The sequence below is a fragment of the Myxocyprinus asiaticus genome, chromosome 38, assembly GCF_019703515.2.
Source record: "Myxocyprinus asiaticus isolate MX2 ecotype Aquarium Trade chromosome 38, UBuf_Myxa_2, whole genome shotgun sequence".
In the NCBI taxonomy this organism is placed as follows: Eukaryota; Metazoa; Chordata; class Actinopteri; order Cypriniformes; family Catostomidae; genus Myxocyprinus; species Myxocyprinus asiaticus.
In genome coordinates, this window is record NC_059381.1 from 31,248,957 (window position 1) to 31,270,062 (window position 21,106).

A 21,106-nucleotide genomic window follows, 5' to 3' on the forward strand; every position below is an offset into this window, starting at 1 on the left:
TGAGTTTCCAAGAGTGCTATTACAGCTGCAGAACAGTGCAAATGATCAGACACGAGCAATCAACTGGTTTTAGCTAATATATGGAGATCAATGAAGGTTTTGAGGCTTTCATGGCGTGCATCCTGACACATGTGATTATTATATGTAATCATGTCATTTTTTTCATTTTCCTCCTTTTCATTATTTATTCATTTTCCATAATATTATTTATTATGTCCAAGCCTAATGGCATAAGGACCCCTGGGGTAAATGACACTTTTGATTTTTTTTCTCCCACACACTAAACAGCAACAAAAACCACCACAGTACTTTCCTAAACACCTGTTTGTCATTATACACTGCAAAATATTCCTGATCCATGAGATCATTTTGTGCATTGTCTAAAGTTTGATTTTGAGGTAATATGATCTAATATTTAATAATTTTTACAATTATGCAAATATATCTAGCTACTGAAAATCCCTGAAATTATCATATTTATTTTTAGAAAAAAATATTTATTTGTCATTTTCAGTTTTGTTCAAGGTGATTCAATCAAAAGTTTTTTAATAACTGTCTAATGAGTGAAAGGATAGTATTTGGGGTAAAAAGCCCCCCTGTTGCAGGGGCTAAAAGCCCTATCACTATAACCCCCCTGTGAGCCTTTTGCCCCAATGTGTGGGCCTTTTACCCCTCGCCACCTTTAAAAAAGATATTTTAATCCAAAACAACCTTTCATTATTATTTTTTTTAAACTATGTTGCTCTATCATTATTCAATAAAAAGAAATGTATTTATTTTTTTTTTTAATTTGATACATTTTGTGACCAGAAAAAAAATACAAAATACAAAATAAATAAATAAATAAATTCCATAAGGTGTGCCTTTAGCTCTGTTGTACCCTACAGAAAAATACAGTTTAAGTTACAATTCTATCACTGGGGTGGTACCCTTTTTGGGTCCCAGAGGAACAAAACATATAAATGTAGCTTTAAAGGTACACAATAGGTCCTTAGGGTCCAATTATATACCCAAAATAAACTATACATTTTAACTGAAGGTACAAAAAATGTACAAAAAATGTCCACATGAGGATACCACCCCAGTGAAGGCCCTTGTACCTTAAAGAGAGTGAGAAAGCCATATGCATTGTATAATTAATTTACTTGCAGTAATTTATTAATTTCAAAAACATTTTCTTCATTGCACTTTTAACTGCAATATATATATATATATATATATATATAAAAAAGACATTGATAGTCAAACACTACTGAGTTTTTTTTTTTTTTTTAATGTAGTTGCAATGAGTTTAATTTGCATTTTTACAGTGGCCGTCATGAGATTTGTGTGTGTCTGACTGTATATATGCACAATCCTAATATTCACACACATCTTACACTTAAAAATATATATATTTTAAGATTTACACATTTTCATTTCATAAAAAAATTGTAGTAAAGTAATCTTTAATAATATAACATAAAAAACCAAAATATTTTAAGTTGTATTAATTAAATTTAGTTAAACATTACCCAATTCAATTTGATGGAATTTTGTTATGAAATTGAAATGCGTAAATCTTAAAAATAGGCAAAAAGTTGTTTTTTTAGTGTATGTCAGTGGCCCTATCTTGCACCACAGAGTCTTCTCTCTCCTCACATGACAGAGGAAGTGAGTCAGATTCTCACAGGCAACAGATGACCTGAAGTCACAGGCCACTTATGACAAGAACATTTTTTATGAATAAACATTGGCCTTTAAAAGTGCATACATAAACATAAGTACGATTTTTTGCATATTTTAGAATTTACAAAAGCACAAGTTAAAGTTTAATATTCCAAAAACAACAGAAAAAAAATTATGCTGACATTCAATTAAGGCACTGTGTTTTAAATATAACAATAGTACAAAAAAGTGATACTTATTATAACCACATAAACCTTGCATGTTGTTAAAAAGAAAAAAGGTGGAATTTTTTGTGTTTATTCCCTATCCATCAAATTAAAAAAGTTAATGACTGGAATGAGTATTCATTATTTTTCCACACACAATTTCCCCTTTATTTTTTGTGTTATAATTAAAGCTATTAAATGCCACAAGTTGTACAAAAAAATCAAAATGGGTTTAAAATGTAACTACCTACAGTTATTAGTGTTTTACCTGTTCATTCTGAGTCTGCACTAAAACTATAAAATAGGCCTAGAAAGAAACTTTCAAGTGCCTCTTTAGTTTTTTGAAATCTTTGAAAACCCTTGTGGGTATGGCTACATCATAAGTTTCCCTAACACTTATCAAGCCTGTTCCTGGCACTGGCAATTGTAATTTTCTATGAAAATCCCTTTTAATCTTGGACACAATCTGTGTTTGGACAATCAACCAAGCAAAAAAAGATGCATAGCCTCCACACAAACAGGTGGCTTAAGGGAAATTTCTGCCTGACCCGGACCCCTGACTCACAATGCCAGATCAGTTTTGTAACACTCTATTTAACCTACATTGCACTGGCATGACATACCACTTTCAGGGATGCAAACACATGAGAGTGTCACATGGGTATATTTTCTGCTGATTTGTTCATTGTATTTAAAGCTTTTATAAGTGTTTAAGTTTAAAGGAATAGTTCACCCAAAAATGAAAATTCTCTCACCATTTACTCACCCTTATGCCAACCCAGATGTGTATGACTTTCTTTCTTCTGCTGAACACAAATTAAGATTTTTAGAAAAATATCTCAGTAGGTTCATATAATGCAAGAAAATTATGGCCATTGAATGGTTCTTTGAAGGTCCAGAAAGCACATAACCGCAGCAGAAGCAATATTATACGTGTGGACAAGAAAAAGATCAATATTTAAGTCCTTTTTTTTTACTATAAATTCTCCTCACTGCCCAGTAGGTGGTGATATGCACAAAGAATACAGATAGCCAAAAAACAAAAGAAGAAAAATGTGGAAGTGAAAGTAAAAGTGGAGATTTAATGTAAAAAATGATTTAAATATTTATCTGTTTCTCTTCCACACCTATCATATCGCTTATGAAGATGTGGATTAAACCACTAGAGTCATTGATTACTTTTATGCTGCCTTTATGTGCTTTTAGACCTTCAAAGTTCTGGTCACCATTCACTTGTATTGTACGGACCTACAGAACTGAGATACTCTTCTAAAAATCTTCATTTGTGTTCAGCAGAAGAAAGAAAGTCATTCACATCTGGGATGGCATGAGGGTGAGTAAATTATGAGAGAATTTTCATTTTTGGGTGAAATATCCCTTAAAGTACCCCTTTTATGTGATTTTAACAATTAAAATATAGAAAATCTTTCCAAACAGTTTGATCAAATTAGCCTCGAAATCACCTAGTTTGCATCCCTGCACTTCAAAAACAGTCTTTAAAATGTCTAATCAAATTAAAAAGATCTTTTGATTTGTCTTTCATTACCAAATCTATATTTCATTTGTCCTCTCTCTTTTTTCATTTTAAAATATTGTTCTCTTTGGCACTTGTGGAGAGTGGAAGTAAAATATTGTTTATGGCAATGCTGATTCTGTGGGTGCACAATTTATGAGAGATTATCAGTTTTTTTGAAGAGTCAGTTATAGGCCGAACATTTTCCTTTTACCTCCAGTCAACACAACAGTGATCATAAATACATAAATTAACCCTCAATCACTAAACATCCCCGGTTTGTTTCCATTCACCCATTCCATCCATGAGCTCACACTTCGCATCAAGTTTATCTAAATCTGATTGGTCAGAAGAGCGTTTTTTTTTTTTTTATGAGTCTGGTCAGAATAGCGTTGCTATGAGTTTGATTGGTCAGAAATGCGTTTATATGAGTCTGATTGGTTAGAAGATGGATGTCTGTGTCTGATTGGCCAGAAGAGCGTTTCTATGAGTCTGATTGGTTAGAGGAGCGTTTCTCTTACTCTGATTGGTCAACGGCGTTCACGTGCATGATCACGCACTCTTGTTGCCAAACTGTGGCCGTCTTCACGAGAGCATGAATACGCAAAGCTTTTACAGCAGTAAAATTATTCCAAATCATCCCAATTCATGTTTATCGATGTATTTTTTATTTGTGATTTATAATCTTCAAGAGATGAGATTCGTAGAGACTTAGCAAGCGTTCATTTGGCGTGAACGCACATGTAACATCTGTGATTTTTTTCACATCGAATGACCCTCGTGTTTACTTTTTAATGTCCTTTCGGGTGTTATAAACATGCATAAGTATCTACACGTTGTTCTTGCTTTTGTGCACGTATTGGCGGATTCGGATTTTGCAAAACATGATGGTGCCCCTCCTTCTAAAATAGGTAGGCCTGATGATCATGATATTAATCAGTATCTTTGTTATTTTTTGTGTAGCATCAATGAGTGCAAGGTTGTCATTGCGTTAAATACTTGCATTGATATGATTGCTATGAATTATGCATTGATATGACCACTTATGTCGTGTGTAGTGATCATGCATGCTGTGTCCATGTTCACTTATGTATTGTATTCTTGACACAGTATTCTAACTCATGTTGTGTATTTATAATGTTGATCACTCATGTTGTTTATGATAATATAGTATGATTACTCATGTTGTGTCTTTAATACTGTATGCTCAAGTTTTGTATTCATCATACCAATGTTCTCAGCTGTTGTGGGGGCTGGAATTGGAGGAACTGCTACAGCTCATTTCCTGAGGCAGCATTTTGGTCCAGAAGTGAGAATTGATGTGTTTGAGAAGGGGTCAGTTGGTGGTCGTTTGGCTACTGTCACTGTAAACCACCAAGACTATGAGTCCGGTGGATCAATCATTCATTCCCTCAACTTGCACATGCAGGACTTTGTCCAACAACTGGGTTAGTTGGATGCATAAACATGTATCATTCAGACTTTAAAGGTGATTGCCAAGGCAAGCATCACTATTATGATTACTATTGCTCATGCTTAGGGTTAAGGATTTGAACAAACCCCTGACCCTAATTCTAAAACTTAAGGGTGTAACACATCCCACATCCGTTCACAGGTCTGAAATACCGTAAGAGCGTGGCTGGGAAAACGGCAGTATTTGGTGGAGAGGAGTTCGTTCTGGAGGAAACGGACTGGTATCTGCTGGATCTGTTTCACTTGTGGTGGCGCTATGGGATTAGCTTCATCCGCCTGCAGATGTGGGTGGAGGAGATCATGGAGAAGTTCATGAGGTATGGGGGAGAAACATCGGGTGTAACCTTGAATAATGCAAAGAAAACAAGTTCATATTCATTTTTAAACAGTACAATACTAATGTTTTAACTTAGGAAGAGTTCAGAAATCAATATTATTAATCAAGGAGTGGATGGAGGACCACTGGATCCAGACCCTGTCATGGCCAGCCCAATCTCCAGACCTGAACCCCATTGAAAACCGCTGGAATGAGATCAAGAGGAAGATAGATGGCCACAAGCCATCAAACAAAGCCGAGCTGCTTGAATGTTTGTGCCAGGAGTGGCATAAAGTCACCCAACAGCAATGTGAAAGACTGGTAGAGACCATGCCAAGACACCTGCAAGCTGTGATTGAAAATCAGAGTTATTCAACCAAATATTGATTTCTGAATTCTTCTCTTGGTATTGTGTTATTTAAAAATGAATATAAACTAGTTTTCTTTGCACTATTCGAGGTCTAAAAACACTGAATCTTTTTTGTTATTTTGACCAGTTGTCATTTTCTGCAAATAAATGCTTTAAATGACAATATTTTTAGTTTGAATTTGGGAGAAATGTTGTCAGTACTTTATAGAATAAAACAAAAATGTTATAACCATATCACAATTCCAGTGGGTCAGAAGTTTACCAACGCTTGAAGGTACCGCGTACATCTGTACAAAATAGTATGCAAGTATTCACACCATGGGACCACGCAGCCATCATACCGCTCAGGAATGAGACGCATTCTGTCTCCTAGAGCGGAGTGTAGTTTGGTGCAAAAAGTGCAAATCAATCCCAGAACAACAGCAAAGGACCTTGTGAAGATGCTGGAGGAAACAGGTAGACAAGTATCTATATTCACACTAAATGAGTCTTATATCGACATAACCTGAAAGGCTGCTCAGCAAGGAAGAAGCCACTGCTCCAAAACTGCCATAAAAAAGCCAGACTACAGTTTGCAAGTGCACATGAGGACAAAGATCGTACTTTTTGGAGAAATGTCCTATGGTATGATGAAACAAAAATGTAACTGTTTGGCAATAATGACCATCATTATGTTTGAAGGAAAAAGGGTGAGGCTTGCAAGCCGAAGAACACCATCCCAACTGTTAAGCATGGGGGTGGCAGCATCATGATGTGAGGGTACTTTGCTGCAGGAGGGACTGGTGCGCTTCACAAAATAGATGGCATCATGAGGAAGGAAAATTATGTGGATATATTGAAGCAACATCTCAAGACATTAGCCAGGAAGTTAAAGCTTGTCGCAAATGGGTCTTCCAAATGGACAATGACCCCAAGCATACCTCCAAAGTTGTGGCAAAATGGCTTAAGGACAACAAAGTCAAGGTATTGGAGTGGCCATCACAAAGCCCTGACCTCAATCCAATAGAAAATGTGTGTGCAGAACTGAAAAAGCATGTGCGAGCAAGGAGGCCTGCAAACCTGACTTCGTTACACCAGTTCTGTCTGGAGGAATGGGACAAAATTCCAGCAACTTATTATGAGAAGCTTGTGGAAGGCTGCCTAAAACATTTGACCCAAGTTTAACAATTTAAAGGCAATGCTACCAAATATTAACAAAGTGTATGTAAACTTCTGACCCACTGGGAATGTGATGAAAGAAATAAAAGATGAAATATATAATTCTCTCTACTATTATTCTGACATTTCACATTCATTTACTTTTTTTTTTTTTTGCGATTAACATTTTTTTATTGATAGCAGAACACACATATACAGAATCAATATCCAACCCCCACCTGACCCCCAACAACACTCCAGTGGTCACACAACCATAGACACACAACAAAAATAAATAATTAAATACAATAAAATAAATAAATAAAACTAATCACACATATAAAACCCCTACACCTCTTTCTCCACTGTCCCTCCCCGAGAGCCCTCCAAAAAAGACAGATATCTGCCCCACTTCTTCACAAACATGTCTAAACTCCCTAATCTTCTGGATACCCCCTCCTCAAGAGCTGCCACTCTGGCCAACTCTGAACACCACTCCTGAAATGGGGGCGCTCCAGCCGACTTCCAACTCCTCAAATTGATCTGTCTGGCGATCATAATACTAGTTAGGACCCAGTTTTTCACGTGCTTATTCTCCAAATTAATGACTGCCCCATCTCCTAAGATACAGAGTCTGGGGCAAAATAAAATTTGAGAGGCCAAAACCTTGCACATAAAACTCTGAATCCTCATCCAAAATTCTTGCATCTTAACACATCCCCAAAAGACATGGGTTGTGTCTCCATCTTCTGATTGACATCGCCAGCAGGTGGGTGTGTCTTTAAGACCAAGCCTATGCAATCTAGAGGGGGTCCAATAGACTGTATATAAAATCTTAAATTCCATGAGGCGAACCCTTGCCTCTCTAGATGCAGATTTGATGTTTTTTAGAATCCCAGCCCACTCTCCCTGCACCAATACCAAATTTAGATCTTTTTCCCACAATCTCTTAAGAGAAGTTGAAGTTCTGTCCCCCAGACTCTGAATTAGTAGGGAGTTAAACTTCCTGACCTTTTCCAAAAGCAGTAATCACCACTCCCAGAGTATCTGCCGCTTTAGGAGGGTGTAAACCACTCCCAAAAACAGTACAGAGCAGGTGGCACAGCTGTAAATACTTATAGAACTGAGATCTAGGAATCCCAAAAAGTTTAACCAAGGATCTCAACACTCAATTCTCATATAGGTCACTGAGTGTAGTAACCCCCCTCCCAATCCATTCTGACCAGCAAAAAGGGGACTTGTTGATGCATAATTTGGGGTTATGCCATATGCTCGAGGCAACATTTAAAAAAATGTCCAAATTAAACAGTCTGGACACTTTTGTCCATACCGAGTTCAAGTGCGAGATAACGGGATGTAACTTAGCTTCTCCGTTTAATTTGATAGAAAGGCTCTGCAGTGCCGAAATAGGGGCAAGAACTTCCTGTTCTATACAGAACCAGGGAGGGGCTCTCTCAGGTGGAAGCGACCAGTGAGCCAAATGTCTGAGACCGAATGCATACTGATAAAATAAAATCTCGGGTAGGCCTAGCCCACCTTTGTCAATCGGCCTATGTAACTTATTGAAATGTAATTTGGGACGCTTACCATTCCAAATGAAGGACTTCGCTATGCTATCAAATTGCTTGAAATAAGAGAGGGGGACATCTACAGGGAGAGACTGCAGCAAGTAATTGAATTTTGGAATACAATTAATTTTAATAACATTAACCTTCCCAATCATAGATAAATGTAATGAAGCTATAATATTGACTCTATATCATGAAAACTTAGAAAAGGATTTAGTAATTCTGTGGAGGCAAGGCATAGATCTGCTGGGATCAGAGACAAATAATAAAATATAATCTACGTAAAGCAAGAGTTTTTGCGCCATACCTCCCGCCACCACCCCTGGAAAATCATCCTCCTTTCTTATCGCAGCTGCTAATTGTTCCAGGGCAAGACAGAACAGTAATGGGGAAAGAGGGCAACCCTGCCAGTTAATCCATTTGTTTGTACCGCTGCTACTGGGTGTCTATAAAGTAACTTAATCCATCCAATAAATGTACTCCCGAACCCGTATATTTCCAAAACCTTAAAGATAATCCCATTCTACCATATCAAATGCCTTTTTGGCATCAAGTGAGATGGCAGCGACCGGAGTCTGATCATTCACCACTGACCACATGATATTGATGAGACGCCTAATGTTATCAGAAGAGCTGCGGCCCCGAATAAACCCCACCTGATCTATATGTATATGAGATGTCATAACTTAATCGGTTAGCCAAAATATTTGATAAAGTTTTGGATCAGGGAAATTGGACGGTAACTCTTACACTCACTTGGATCTTTGTCCTTTTTAAGGATCAGACTGATCCGGGCTTGTGAAATGGTTGGCGGAAGTTTTCCATTCTTTAATGATTCACTATAAACTTCTAACAAAAGTGGATCCAATTCTGTAGCATAAGATCTAAAAAATTCAGCGGCAAAATCGTCTGGCCCTGGAGCCTTGCCTGTAGGCAAGGCCTTAATTACCTCATCAAGCTCCTCCAAGGTTATCTCAGAATCAAGATCATTTTTTTGCTCAGTCGTCAATTTAGGGAGTTCTAAAGGTTCCACAAAGTTTCTAATGTCTTCATCAGTAGACGAAGACGTGGAACTATAGAGATCAAGATAGAATTCTTTAAGCATTGTTTTGGTTCAATGGCCGAGGTAAATATTTCAACACCAGCAGATTTCACTGAAGGAATAGTAGAAAAAGACTCTCTCTGTTTTATATATCTAGCCAAAAGCTTCCCTGCTTTGTCCCCCGACTCAAAGTATGACTGTCTTGCCCTGAACAACCAAAACTCCACTTTCCACAACAAAATAGTATTATATCTGTATTTCAGTCTTTAACATTTGTTGGAAATCAGAATTTTGCAAAAGGGATACATTAAAGCGCCAAGCGGTTTATTTTTCTCTGTATGTGGCAAAATCTCTAAACTCACCAGGGCATGATCTGAGACTAAGATATTTCCAATTGAGCAATCAACAACAGATGAAATGAGGGACTTAGATATAATTAAAAAAATCTATTCTAGAATAAATCTTATGAACTGACGAAAAAAATGTATAGTCCCTACCAGATGGGTTCAAAAGTCGGCAGATATCTGCAAGACCAAGATATTTACACATCCTGTGAAGTGTCACTGTTGCTCTAGGGGGCTTACACCCTTTTGCTTCACTATGATCAATGACAGAATCCATCAAAAGATTAAAGTCTCCTCCCAATATTATATCATGAGGGGTGCCAGCGGCATGCAACATCCCTTCAAGATCTATAAAAAAGCCCTGATCATCAGCGTTAGGTGCGTAAATATTAGCCAAAATCAACCTTTGCCCCTGAATTTCAGCTAAAACAATAATGACTCTTCCCAATTTATCTTTAGTCTGTTTGAGACATTTGAATTGTAGATGTTTATTAATCAATATAATGACTCCCTTGCTCTTACTTGTGCCAGAATTAAAGAAAACATGTCCACCCCATATCTTCCCAAATTTTTCAGCTTCCTGCAGGGAGAGATGTGTTTCTTGAAGAAACACTGTATCATATTTCTTACGTTTAAGAAAAGTAATAACCTTCCTTCCTTTTATGGGGTGCCCCAACCCATTTACATTCTATGTGGAGAGAGATAGTACACTCATTAACATTTTACATTTTGATATAGTAGAAAAACTAAATTGTGTGTCAAAAACAAAATTATACAGACCACATTCCCCATGAGTGAAACAATCAAACCCTGAACAGAAAAAAGAAAAACGTGTGCATTAACCCCGCGCACGAAAGCGTCAACCGGTGACAATTCCTCTAAACTCAAAAGGTCCATGAACGCACACGAGTCCCCACAACAACTTTGCCATCAGATTGCTCAGTTTTGCCTCACAAATTTGCGAAAGGTGTTTTTGCATTTAAACTGGCTTTGAGAACGGCGCACTTGGCTTTACTCAAAGATTTTGCTGCATGTGCTCTCAGGCGAGAGAATTTTACGTGAGAATTTTTTCTGCGCACAAATGCAATTTGTGCACATTTATTAGTGAGTGAGACCCACTACACCAGTGCCACATTAAAGTATGACTTCAGAAGACTAGGAATATGATACACATCCTTTTTAAAGTTTTAGAAATGGTCTTATGCAAAAAAGGGACCAGTACATTCTTTTAAGTGTTTCCTTTTTTGTGTTCCACAGAAGTAATTTCCTTTTTGGGTGAACTATTCCTTTAATATAAGGATGCTTATTTGATCTTATTCTTTTATTATCATCTGATATCCCAGATATCAGTATCTCACCATCATCCTCTTTCTCTCTCTCTCTCTCTCTCTCTCTCTCTCTCTCTCTCTTTCTTTGCTCTCTCACTTTAATGCATTTGATCTCCTTTTCTTTCCAGAATCTATAAATACCAGGCCCATGGCTATGCCTTCAGTTCAGTAGAGGAGCTGCTGCACTCTCTGGGGGGTTCAGGATTTATCAACATGACCCGACGCTCTCTTTCTGAGTCTTTGTTAGAACTGGGCGTTTCCCAGCGCTTTATAGATGAAGTCATAGCCCCAATCATGAGGGTCAACTATGGCCAGAACATCAGCATCCCAGCATTTGTAGGTATGCACAATGCGTTCTTTATATATGCTATAGAATGTCATGGAAAACCTGGAAATATCAGGGAATTTTAAAATTTACACCTATATCAATTAGTATTTTAAAATTATTTAATCTTTGCTTTTATCAAATTGTCCGGGGAAGCATCTTGGAGCTTAAGAACAGTCCCATGCTTAATCCCTTCTGTTATGGACAACACACCAAATCCGTTTACCTTCATACACTCCGGGACTATATGAACCAGTGAACCCGTGAATTGTGTTTTTCAGGACTGTAAAATTCAAGTAAATAATGAAATCTGAAAGTCATGGAAATTTCTAAAGTGAATGTACACTCACTGAGCACTTTATTAGGAACACCTGTACACCTACCTATTCATGCGATTATCTAATTAGCCAATCGTGTGGTAGCAGTGCAGTACTTAAAATCATGCAATCCAAAGTCTCTATGCAGAAGCCAATGAACCTTCCTTGGAAATCAGATGCCTAAAGTTGGCCTTACAATATGCAACCAAACTTAAAACAAATAAAGAAAACCCAGCCTATTCAGCAGTTTTCCCACTTCAGCATTAAACAGTATATGAAAAAAATTTGTCCATTTGGCCTACCTATAAAAACCCATCTGGATAATCTGAAAGTGGATCTAAACAGTTTGGAACAGACACATTTCTGCAAAATTCCTCCAAAGATCTCAAAAAGCCTAAAATCCATCTGGATTTAACAAGGAACCAAAAATCCAAAAAGCATCCGAATGATTTCCATCAACAATTTCTGGACATAAGAGCAGTATACCCACAACATATCCCAATATACACAGATGGATCTAAATCTGGAAATAAAGTGGCAGCAGCTTTTGCAACAAACCAACGGTGTCAGAGTATCCGCATCCCTGACCAAAGTTCAGTTTTCACTGCAGAGGCAAACGCTCTACTACTGGCAGCTGAAGTTTGAGACTGCTCCACAAAATATTTTCTTAATAATAACTGATTCAAAATCATGTCTTGAAGCATTGGAAGCTACTAAAACTGATCACCCAACAATCGTGTAGATTTTAATCAAACTGTCATCTCTTCAAGCAAAGAGTTTTAATATTATTTTCTGCTGGGTACCTGGACACTCAGGAATCTCTGGTACTGAACAAGCAGACAGAGCTGCCAGAGAAGCACTATCTACTGAACCAGTAAAATGCCCTATACCTTCCATTAGATCTGAAACCAACTCTGAATGTACAGGTGCATCTCAATAAATTAGAATGTCGTGGAAAAGTTCATTTATTTCAGTAATTCAACTCAAATAGTGAAACTCGCGTATTAAATTCAGTGCACACAGACTGAAGTAGTTTAAGTCTTTGGTTCTTTTAATTGTGATGATTTTGGCTCACATTTAACAAAAACCCACCAATTTACTATCTCAACAAATTAGAATACATAAGACCAATAAAAAAAACATTTTTAGTGAATTGTTGGCCTTCTGGAAAGTATGTTCATTTACTGTATATGTACCCAATACTTGGTAGGGGCTCCTTTTGCTTTAATTACAGCCTCAATTCGGCGTGGCATGGAGGTGATCAGTTTGTGGCACTGCTGAGGTGGTATGGAAGCCCAGGTTTCTTTGACAGTGGCCTTCAGCTCGTCTGAATTTTTTGGTCTCTTGTTTCTCATTTTCCTCTTGACAATACCCCATAGATTCTCTATGGGGTTCAGGTCTGGTGAGTTTGCTGGCCAGTCAAGCACACCAACACCATGGTCATTTAACCAACTTTTGGTGCTTTTGGCAGTGTGGGCAGGTGCCAAATCCTGCTGGAAAATGAAATCAGCACCTTTAAAAAGCTGGTCAGCAGAAGGAAGCATGAAGTGCTCCAAAAGTTCTTGGTAAACGGGTTCAGTGACTTTGGTTTTCAAAAAACACAATGGACCAACACCAGCAGATGACATTGCACCCCAAATCATCACAGACTGTGGAAACTTAACACTGGACTTCAAGCAACTTGGGCTATGAGCTTCTCCACCCTTCCTCCAGACTCTAGGACCTTGGTTTCCAAATGAAATACAAAACTTGCTTTCATCTGAAAAGAGGACTTTGGACCACTGGGCAACAGTCCAGTTCTTCTTCTCCTTAGCCCAGGTAAGACGCCTCTGACGTTGTCTGTGGTTCAGGAGTGGCTTAACAAGAGGAATACGACAACTGTAGCCAAATTCCTTGACACGTCTGTGTGTGGTGGCTCTTGATGCCTTGACCCCAGCCTCAGTCCATTCCTTGTGAAGTTCACCCAAATTCTTGAATCGATTTTGCTTGACAATCCTCATAAGGCTGCGGTTCTCTCGGTTGGTTGTGCATCTTTTTCTTCCACACTTTTTCCTTCCACTCAACTTTCTTTTAACATGCTTGGATACAGCAGTCTGTGAACAGCCAGCTTCTTTGGCAATGAATGTTTGTGGTTTACCGTCCTTGTGAAGGGTGTCAATGATTGTCTTCTGGACAACTGTCAGATCAGCAGTCTTCCCCATGATTGTGTAGTCTAGTGAACCAAACTGAGAGACCATTTTGAAGGCTCAGGAAACCTTTGCAGGTGTTTTGAGTTGATTAGCTGGTTGGCATGTCACCATATTCTAATTTGTTGAGATAGTGAATTGGTGAGCCAAAATCATCACAATTAAAAGAACCAAAGACTTAAACTACTTCAGTCTGTGTGCATTGAATTTATTTAATACACGAGTTTCACAATTTGAGTTGAATTACTGTAATAAATGAACTTTTCCACGACATTCTAATTTATTGAGATGCACCTGTATATATCAAAAACAAATGGCAGTCGGAGAGGGATCAATGTTTAAACAACAAATTACAAGAAATAAATCTTGTTGTTGGAGCAAGATATGTGTTCCCTTTTAATAATCGCTGGGATCAATTCATTTATACACGATGCCGAATAGGACATACAAGACTCGCACACCAATTTTTACTATCAGGAGAAAATTCACCAAAGTGCTCATCTTGTCAGAACCCACTATCCATTAAACATATTTTACTGGACTGTCATACCTCTACACATCTGATGAACCTGTATTATTCAGTTGATTCTTTTGAAAAGGTTTTTAATCAAGTGAATCCAAATTTTGTTTTAAGGTTTTTAGGAAAAATGAATCTTAAACACCTTATTTAACTCTTATTTTTAAATAACTAAACCTGGTTCCCGCCATGAATATAGCCATATAAGCTGGCATGGCGTAAAAAATGAAAGAAACAAACAAACTTAAAATCATGCAGATACAGGTCGGGGCATATTACAGAAAACTTCCTGTCTTGATTTAGGATTCTTATGTCTTACAAAATCATATCTTCTCGCTAGTTAGGAAATCCTAAACCGCTCCATCGAGTTTGGTAATCAACTTTTATGTCTGTTACCAAGCAACCAACGATGCGCAAATGGCTGCAAAGTAAACAATAGATAGATGAGCACAACATGTCGAACCTTGAGGCAGATGGGCAACAACAGCAGAAGACCACGTCAGGTTCCACTTCTGTCAGCCAAGAACAGAAAGCTGAGGCTGCAGTGGGCACAGGCTCACCAAAACTTGACAGTTGAAGACTGGAAAAATGTAGCCTGGTCTGATGAATCTGGATTTCTGCTGCACACAGATGGTGGGGTCAGAATTTGGTGCCGACAGCATAAATTCATGGTCCCAAACTGCCTTGTCAACAGTCCAGGCTGTTGGTGGTGGTGTAATGTGTGGGGAATGTTTTCTTGGCACACTGTGTGCCGGTTAATACCAATCAATCATCGCTTGAATGCCAAAGCCTATTTGAGGATTTTTGCTGACCATGTGCATCCCTTCATTGCCACAATTTACCCATCTTCTAATGGCAACTTCCAGCATGATAATGCCACCATGTCAAAAGCAAAAGCCATCTCAAATGGTTTCATAAACATGACAATGAGTCTACTGTTCTTCAGTGGTCTTCCCAGTCACCGGCTCTGAATCCAATAGAACACCTTTGAGATGTGGTAGAATGGGAGAATCGTAGCCTGAATGCGCAGCTGACAAATTTGCAGGAATTGTGTGATGCAGTCATGTCAGCATGGAGCAGAAACTCAAAGGAATGTTTCCAACATCTGGTGGAATCCATGCCACGAAGAATTGAGGCTGTTTCAAGAGCAAGGGGAAGCCATACCCAGTATTAGTATAGTGTTAATAAAGTGCTCAGTGAGTGTACATTTACACTGAGGGAAATCCATATAGTAAATATAAATTTTCTTTCTGTACTGAATATTCATTTTTTTTAGTTATGCTCTACTGTAAAATATTTTGTCTGCTTTATTGCTCTTGTGTAGAATAAAACCATAGTAACGTCCTATTTGTGAGCTGCTGGTGTTTAGGAATAATTTTATCTATCCTACTACCTCCTTATTACTTCACTGTGACTGGTTGAGCAAAGTGTCTGAACACACAAATAAGTGTTGTTGTGTATATGTGGTCATGTGTTAATGTAGCCATCCATGTGATGTCACAGAATCACAGATTTCAGAACAAGCCATTTTTGCAGCTTAAGCCGGGTTCACACTGTACGATTTTGGCCCAAATTTTGCCTTCTGAGACAAAAGGGAATCGTAAAAGATTTCTCTTGTTGTAGGGCAGAATCGGACTTCTTTCATTTCTTAATGTGACATGTTCACCGATGTCTGATTAACTGCCTTTGTGTCCTAGCCTCCAACGAATTTCTGGCAGTGTCAAAAACTTTGCGTTGCAGTCGTGCAGTGTGACTGCTCCTACAATGGCCAGATAAAACTTCCAGTCAGCGCTATCAATCGGTTCAATTGGGACCAAAGTCTTGGCTAGGATGTAAATCCTGTGCTGTGTGCCATGGCTTGTACCCAAGATCTTCCTGGTATCATATCGTACAGTCTGACAAACAGCAACCGTAAAGGACCGTAAAAATCGTACTGTGTGCACCCCACTTTAGTATCAATAGACTTTTTGACTTGGTAAGTGTTAGAGTTCTAAAAATTAAAGTTCATACTATTTTATTTCAAAATATCAAGGAGAATTGTATTTTTCATGATATTACCCCTTCAATGCAGTGCCCCAAAAAGTATTTGAAAACTTTTTTAAACATTGCTTAAAAACAATGGCATTATTTTAAAGAAATATAGCACACAAGCAAAACACTGCACAAAAAGAAGTTTATTAGGTTTCAAATTATAAAACGATAGATAATATTGTTCTTATTTGGACACTTTCTGGTTGTCAACAATTGGTAGAACATGTATAATGAGGGGTTAAATTGGGATTTTTGAGAAGGGGGAACCCTAAAACCCCTGTTCTGCCCCAATTTAACCTCTGTATATAGTTAACATTAATAGCCCCATAGTTAATGTGATGAACTGAACCTGTAGTCACTGACTTCGTTTATCCAGTTGAGACCAGTTGGTTTAAAGTAATTGAAAAATTGTTCAAAAAAGGTAAGTTAGTTCTGAGAAAAGGTCTGGCATCTTTTTTTCATATTTTGTATTTAATGCAATGATATTCAGACTTTAAAGTGTCCAAAGGTGATTAAATACTTTTTGGGGTCACTGTATCTTGTCAGATGGCTACCAGAGAAGAAAGAATTCTGAATTATCTTTTTATTTTGTTCAATAAAACAGTGTAGTGGTCAGATTCAGTCAATCAAGAAATACTAACCAGTTAACCAGGTAGTCGTCTTCTAACCATCTGGTTTCATGTCTGTACTGATGTACTTGCCTTTGACAGGTGCTGTGTCTCTGGCTGGTGCACAGGCCAATCTTTGGGCTGTGGAGGGAGGGAACAAGTTGGTTTGTTCAGGTCTGCTTAAACTAGCAAAGGCAAATCTCATCCAGAGTCAGGTTACAACCATTGCCCTCCAGTCAATAGGTATTTCACATAACCAATTTTATCATTTCAAATACTCAGAAAACTACTCAAACCACTGTTAAAAATAATAATTTGGAGCTAAAGCCAATGGAGCCTCACTGGAGTTGAGCAAGTAGTTTGCAAGTAGTCATTCCTACTCGACTGCAGTATCAAACTGCATCAGAAAGCAGATCACGTGAGCTTCACTGTCTTCACTCCCATTGGCTGTCACCACATCATGTCACTGCTCATTTACATAAATTAATTGCCACCTATGTCGCTGATTTTAATTTAAAATGAATGATGTTCAGTTGCTTTATTGCTGCAAATCGCTGCCAGTGGGAACACCCATTTAAAATCTAAAAGAGGTGTGGTAAGCTTATTGAATAGCATGAAACCATAGGTAAATGTGAATTTTTTTTTTTTTTTTTTAATCAGGAGATTACCACCAATATGAGCTCACCTACACCTCTCAAAATGAAAGGACATCAGAGCTCTACGACATCGTAGTAGTAGCGACGCCTCTCCAGCATAATGTGAATTCGGGCATCTCATTCCAGGGCTTTGAGCCTCAGCTACCAGAAATGGTGGGCTCCTACCACCAAACTGTTGCCTCCATCGTCCATGGCTACCTGAATTGCACTTACTTTGGCTTCCCCGACCCTAAGCTTTTTCCATTTGCCAGCATACTTACCACAGACACTCCTGGACTCTTCTTCAACAGTGCTGCTAGTGTTTGTCCGGTCAATATAACCTCTGGTTTTCGCCGCAAACAGCCTCAGGAAGCTGGAGTATACAAGGTCTTTTCTCCAAAACCTCTAGAGAAGAATGAGCTGAAAACCCTTTTTAAGTCCTACTATTCAGTGCAGGTCACAGACTGGTTGGCGTACCCTCACTACGGAAGCACCCAAGGTTTGCCACCAGTGGTACTGCATGAAAGCTTGTACTACCTTAATGGCATTGAATGGGCTGGGAGTGCTATGGAGATGAGCTCTGTGGCTGCTAAGAACATAGCGCTGTTGGCCTACCACCGCTGGAATAGACAATTGGAAATGATTGACCAAAAAGATCTCATGCACAAAGTGAAGGCAGAACTGTGACAGACCCATTCTACAATGATATAGGGACATGACATATTGTCAAATCTATGTAATGTTCTGGCCTGATTCTGGATCTGTCTGACAGTAGCAAATTGTAAAGAGACCTAATCAACCACTGGTTACTTCAGACATACCTCTCAATCTACACTAGGTCCATTGAGTAAAACCATTTGAAACAAAAACATGTCTCCATCTGTGATTCCACTCCACATAAATACTTGGTACACTGCAAAAATAATTTTCTGATTTAAGTATTGTTGTCTTGTTTTCCAGTAAAAAGTTCTAAACATTCATAATACATGACACATTTACTTGAAGCAAAAGGATATTAAAAGCTATTTGCCAATGGGGTAAGAGAAATTAACTATCTATATTTTTCTTTTCACACATGCGAACATAGTTTTTTTTTCTTGCTATGGACTCATTAATTTTTATTAATGCTTAATTTATTGAGAGATTATTGAATGGAATTTTTACGACAGCGGAAGTTCACACAGCTGCGCACGCTGTCACAGACTCACTCATGATGAGTCCATCACTGCTGCAGCATCAAACTCTTCTAACTAAGTGAAACACTTTCTTCACTCTACACAGTGAAAAAAGAATAGTTCCGTCATGCAACACCATTTTACACCAAGACGGATATTTCCAGATTAAAATTGCAGCTCCAACTTTAGGCAGCACGCTGAGGTAAGTTGTGGCTCTAATGATAACGCTGACTTTTCTGTGACATGGTAATGGTCATTTTCAGGGTGATTCTGTAAATATGGGCTCTTATAACATCAGTTTTAAGTGTACATTTTTAAATCAGTGCAGCAGTATAGCAGTGCGCTTTGTCGCGCATGTCGTGAGCAGTATTTATGCATTTACCCCGCACCCTCGCGGGGGTACTGGAAACTATTGCAGCTACTTCGGGCGGATTAACTGTATAAATCCATGTAAACATCCACGTTAAGTGTAAATGCCTTTTGCTCTGCCGAATGTATAATTGACAACTGGAGCACGAACAGACAGCATTTCTGTGTGTGGTGCCCTACGCAGGCTGCGTACTCTGCGATTAGGGAGCGGCGGTACTTCTGTACAGAACTAATGATCTAAATTCTTTCAACACTGAAAACTGTATCTACACTGAACTAACAACTAAAAACGATGAAATGGTGAAAGTAGGCATTAATAAAGCATGATCTTGCTTTGGTTTATATTTCAGCATTATGTACAATGTCCCACAGGGACATCATTCAATTATTCACACTTTCACCGTAATAATTACTAGAAATGTTTCCAAACCTCTCTTCTTATTGACAAATTCATCCAGATCTGACAAGAGCCCTTAAAGGGATAGTTCACCCAAAAATGCTAATTCTCTCATCATTTACTCACCCTTATGCCAGATGTGTATGACTTTATTCTGCTGAACTCAAATGAAGATTTTTAGAAGAATTTCTCAGCTCTTTTGGTCCATATAATGCAAGTGAATGGGTTCCAACATTTTAAAGCTAAATAAAATCACATAAGTCAGCATAAAAGTAATCCATAAGACACCATTGGTTAAATCAATATCTTCAGAAGCGTTGTGATAAGTGTGGATGAGAAACAGATCACTTTTACACTTTTCTTGTGTTTTTGGTGATTCACAAAAAGTCTAGCAAAAAATGACTTAAATATTGATCTGTTTCTCTCCCACACCTATCATATTACTTCTGAAGATATGGATTTAACTATTGGAGTTGTATGGATTATTTTTATGATTCCTTTATGTGCTTTTTGAAGCATCAACATTTTGGCACCCATTCATTTGCATTGTACTGACCTACAGAGGTGAAATATTCTTCTCAAAATCATAATTTGTGTTTTGCACAAGAAAGAAAGTCATACACATCTGGGATGGCATGAGGGTGAGTAAATGATGAGAGAATTTTCATTTTTGGGTGAACTATCCCTTTAAAGTGATAGCTCAGCCATAATTTAATATTCTGTCATTTCTCTACCCTCATTTTGTTCCAAACCCATGTGACCCTTCTGTATTCTGTGGAACACGAAATATGTTAGACAGAATGTTAGGGACTGACAGTCTCAGTCACCATTCACTTTCACAATATAGAGAAACATTTTCAAATTGCAGTTGGCTTAACATTAGACACCATAACCATCGTGTTAATATGTGTGTTAATTTGAAGTTCAGTCGCTGCATTCTGTTCCAATTAGCTGCGCTCTGTCTAGCTGTTTGAAACACTCGCCTGCTGTATATGTGCTGCTTCAGCGCATTGAGCCCACTGCCACACACCAGGTGTGTGTGTCCAAGTGTTTGCTCCTGTGGGGAAAGCTGCGATGCTCTGCATTGTTTCTGTGATGATTCATGAAGTGTTCCATTCAACTCGGAGAGTTGGAATTTCCACCTTTCATCTGGGAAAGTGCAACGGAATGACACCTTATGTCGGACTTCTAACTTGGAAACTCTAGCGGAAATCTTCAACTCCCATTTCGTCGAGATGCAGGTGTGTTACGTCATGCAATCATGTCGGCACCCAGGACAGGGAGGTTTACAGTCAGTGGCAAACATTCACTTATTTTAAATAATATCCATTAACGAGTCAAAGTGCTTACATTAAATGATAATAAAACATGTTTAGCAAATGTTTTGCAGAGACAAATGTTCAAAACAGTTAATTTCACTCTCTTTTGATTATCGTAATGATAGCATTGCAGCATCGTATATCAGTTTGGTTGCTATGAGACGTCCCTGACAATCAATGTACCCCTCAAAATCACAATGTAATCAGTCTCAAAATTAAAAATAAGCTCCCTCTTTGACACGCGTGTGTTTAGTTGTCAGGC

The 21,106-nt window shown here is 38.2% G+C and overlaps 1 protein-coding gene across 2 annotated transcripts; it reads left to right on the forward strand.

The window, feature by feature from the left end:
- The first annotated feature begins 3,857 nt into the window (after positions 1-3,857).
- Positions 3,858-18,516, forward strand: LOC127428837 (prenylcysteine oxidase-like). Of its 2 annotated transcripts, XM_051677470.1 has the most exons (6): positions 3,870-4,298; positions 4,629-4,835; positions 5,003-5,177; positions 11,094-11,305; positions 17,052-17,192; positions 17,610-18,511. In XM_051677470.1, the coding sequence occupies exons 1-6, from the start codon at positions 4,205-4,207 to the stop codon at positions 18,269-18,271; spliced, it is 1,491 nt and encodes a 496-aa protein (XP_051533430.1). In that variant the 5' UTR covers positions 3,870-4,204; the 3' UTR covers positions 18,272-18,511. The 2 variants fall into 2 exon arrangements, with proteins under 2 accessions (XP_051533431.1, XP_051533430.1); XM_051677471.1 differs by lacking the exon at positions 17,052-17,192 and having other exon boundaries at positions 3,858-4,298; positions 17,610-18,516.
- The last annotated feature ends 2,590 nt before the right edge of the window (positions 18,517-21,106 follow it).

What these genes read in the sequence shown, in the direction of transcription:
- LOC127428837 (XM_051677470.1), top strand. Translation starts at nt 4,205, where the DNA reads ATGCATAAGTATCTACACGTTGTTCTTGCTTTTGTGCACGTATTGGCG. An exon ending in TGCCCCTCCTTCTAAAATAG is followed by an intron (nt 4,299 to 4,628) that starts GTAGGCCTGATG and finishes CAATGTTCTCAG; the next exon opens with CTGTTGTGGGGGCTGGAATT. An exon ending in ATCATGGAGAAGTTCATGAG is followed by an intron (nt 5,178 to 11,093) that starts GTATGGGGGAGA and finishes TTTTCTTTCCAG; the next exon opens with AATCTATAAATACCAGGCCC.